Source organism: Austrofundulus limnaeus, unplaced genomic scaffold (assembly GCF_001266775.1).
Source record: "Austrofundulus limnaeus strain Quisiro unplaced genomic scaffold, Austrofundulus_limnaeus-1.0 Scaffold466, whole genome shotgun sequence".
NCBI classification, from domain to species: domain Eukaryota; kingdom Metazoa; phylum Chordata; class Actinopteri; order Cyprinodontiformes; family Rivulidae; genus Austrofundulus; species Austrofundulus limnaeus.
The window spans coordinates 277,155-279,498 of record NW_013952868.1 but is presented as its reverse complement, the minus strand read 5'-3'; the positions used below and the strand labels follow the sequence as shown (position 1 = coordinate 279,498).

Here is a 2,344-nt window from a genome sequence, read left to right as displayed (position 1 = left end):
ATATATATATAAATAAAAGTCTCCAGCAAACAGGGCTGCCATGAACTTGAAAATGAAAAGAGGACTGACCTGATATCTCAGTGGGGCCTCAGTAGCAGTAGCAACAGCCATCTGTGCATACTGGCTGATTGGCCTCTTATATCCCACAGCAGAAACAGGTCTTCTCTTCACTCTCATGTGTGTACTGAAGGAAAAACATTGTAGAGAGTTAGTTTGGATTCTATGGAGCCTTTCCGGTGACATTAGATAAAGAAAAATTAATACGTGGCCACAAGATAATTATAGCATCCATGCAGAGACTGATTGTTTACATGGACAAGTCTGACTTACCGTAATCTAATCTCATTTCAGTATAGAAATGAASGGCATACTTCAGTCACTTGTGACAGGCATGAAGTAATTCTTAGCATTTTATGTTGCAGCTATAAGACACGTGACGACTGAAGTTATCTTTGCCCAAAAAGCTTTATTTTCATATTTTGAAGCTCAACAATCAAAACAGGCTCCTCTCTCACTCTGTGCCTTTTGCTGTGGAAGGAGTCAGAGTTATGTCACGTTCAGGAACACAGTAAAAAAATAGTTATGTAAATACTAGTAGGCTATGAAAAATGAACAATTTAGATTGAACAATAGAGGTATACTCTTTGGATTAAATATTCACCAAARAAAACCTAATTATAAATTATTATCTTGTGGCCACATATTAGCTAACACGTGGCCATKCCTTATTAACTCATGGCCATGTGTTGTCTCACAGTTTGCACAAGAAGTTAATGTAAAATGGATTTCCTGACCTCTCTGATGGAATCACAGGCTGGAGCCTCCACTGATCCTCCTCACCGTCAAACTGTAACCTGTTCATTATCTTGTTCTTTTCCTCAGGGGGTATAAAATTCTCAATCAGAAGGTATCTGCAAAATTAAAACAAACAAAAAAACTTAATGTAAACTTACAAAAAATTAACTGTGTGCTGAATCAGCAAACCTTGGGTCCTTGTCACACTTCTGCCAACTTGTGCAGCTTTTGTCCAACGAGCTGGTGTAAGATGCATAAGTTAGATGACATTTTGGACAACTTGTGAAAATTTTGAAGAATCAATGCCAAAAAAGCTATTTATTTTTCATATTTTATCAATAAATGCATGGATCTACAGTAATGTCACAGTAAAGTTCCAACTGTAATCAAGTTTAGCTCATAGCACCAGAATCGAATCTTGTAATCCTGTCAGATTTTACTTTTTAAATTTTTCTATAAAAAATATTTACAGTATGATCCCACTATCTCAACCTGACATTTTGACGGGAAAAAAAAACATTGTAGTTGGGACTTTTAAAAAAATAATTACACTATTATTTTAATCCAGGTCAAAGATTCAAGTTTTATTGTTAATAATGTTTAATTCCCAAAAGCAAAGCAACTTTCAAGTATGCATGACTGACTGTGAAGTGTGCAGCTGAGCGGAGCCGCATGCTGTGGAAATCCAAGCTGCATGCTTTGAGAGGCAGCTGATCAACTTGTGCCATAACAATCGTCCTATTTGTCCCCAGATAAGTGCCCAGCTGTTGGCAGATGTTGTTGCTCCRGCCCAGGTATCTGTTTTAAGGAACACTAGACTTGTCTCCCCTCTCTCCACTGTTGTTCACCACCTGCGTGAGCCGCACCCTGTCCTCTCGTGTGGATAAGAAATCTTCTGAAGGTTCATAATTTCCTTCGACAGCTGAATAAAAAAGATCTGCCAGCGTCGGTTTGCTCTCAGCTCTTTTATATATATATAATTTTTTAATTCAGTTTGACGAATAATATATTGTTTTTTTCATGAGACTCAGCTCTTGTACTACTTCCCCAACAGGCTGACAGCTGTCAGTCAATCATCGAGGGACACGCCCACATGTTCTGATAGAAGTTACGTGTCCATTTCATAATTTCTCAGCTAGGTTATAATGTATGTCCACGTTTGAGTAACGTTCATGTAACATGTGAATTTATGTAACAGAGCTGAATCGTGTAAAACTGACAGTTCAGCAAATGTTCAAAACGATGTGCTGGGATAAGACTTTTTGAGTTTCATTAAAATCTGTCCAGTTGTTTAGGAAATAATTTGTTAAACAAACACACACAGATGCCAGCAGAAACASTATCACATTAAATGTGATAATAGCAGCAACAGTGTGGTAATATATTGCTCTGTCATCCTTTATCAGATAAAAATCAAGTCTATGAATTATTCCTGTTTATTTTCTTCAGCAGAATGTAGACTTCAGCAAAAATTATTTGAYGGTCATAAAAAAACACATTATTTTTGTCTGAAAACCGGAGATCTATAAAGTACTTGAAAGAAATAACT

The 2,344-nt window shown here is 36.8% G+C and overlaps 1 protein-coding gene across 1 annotated transcript in view; it reads right to left on the bottom strand.

Annotated features, from left to right (window-relative positions):
• LOC106529792 (kinesin-like protein KIF3B) overlaps positions 1–2,344 on the bottom strand; it is a 16,016-nt gene that overhangs the window by 8,240 nt on the left and 5,432 nt on the right. Inside the window, exons 5-6 of the mRNA XM_014025295.1 lie at positions 795–911; positions 70–184 (exon numbers count right to left, since the gene is read on the bottom strand). Coding sequence (XP_013880749.1) covers positions 70–184; positions 795–911 — 232 coding nt within the window. The remainder of the gene's footprint in view (positions 1–69; positions 185–794; positions 912–2,344) is intronic.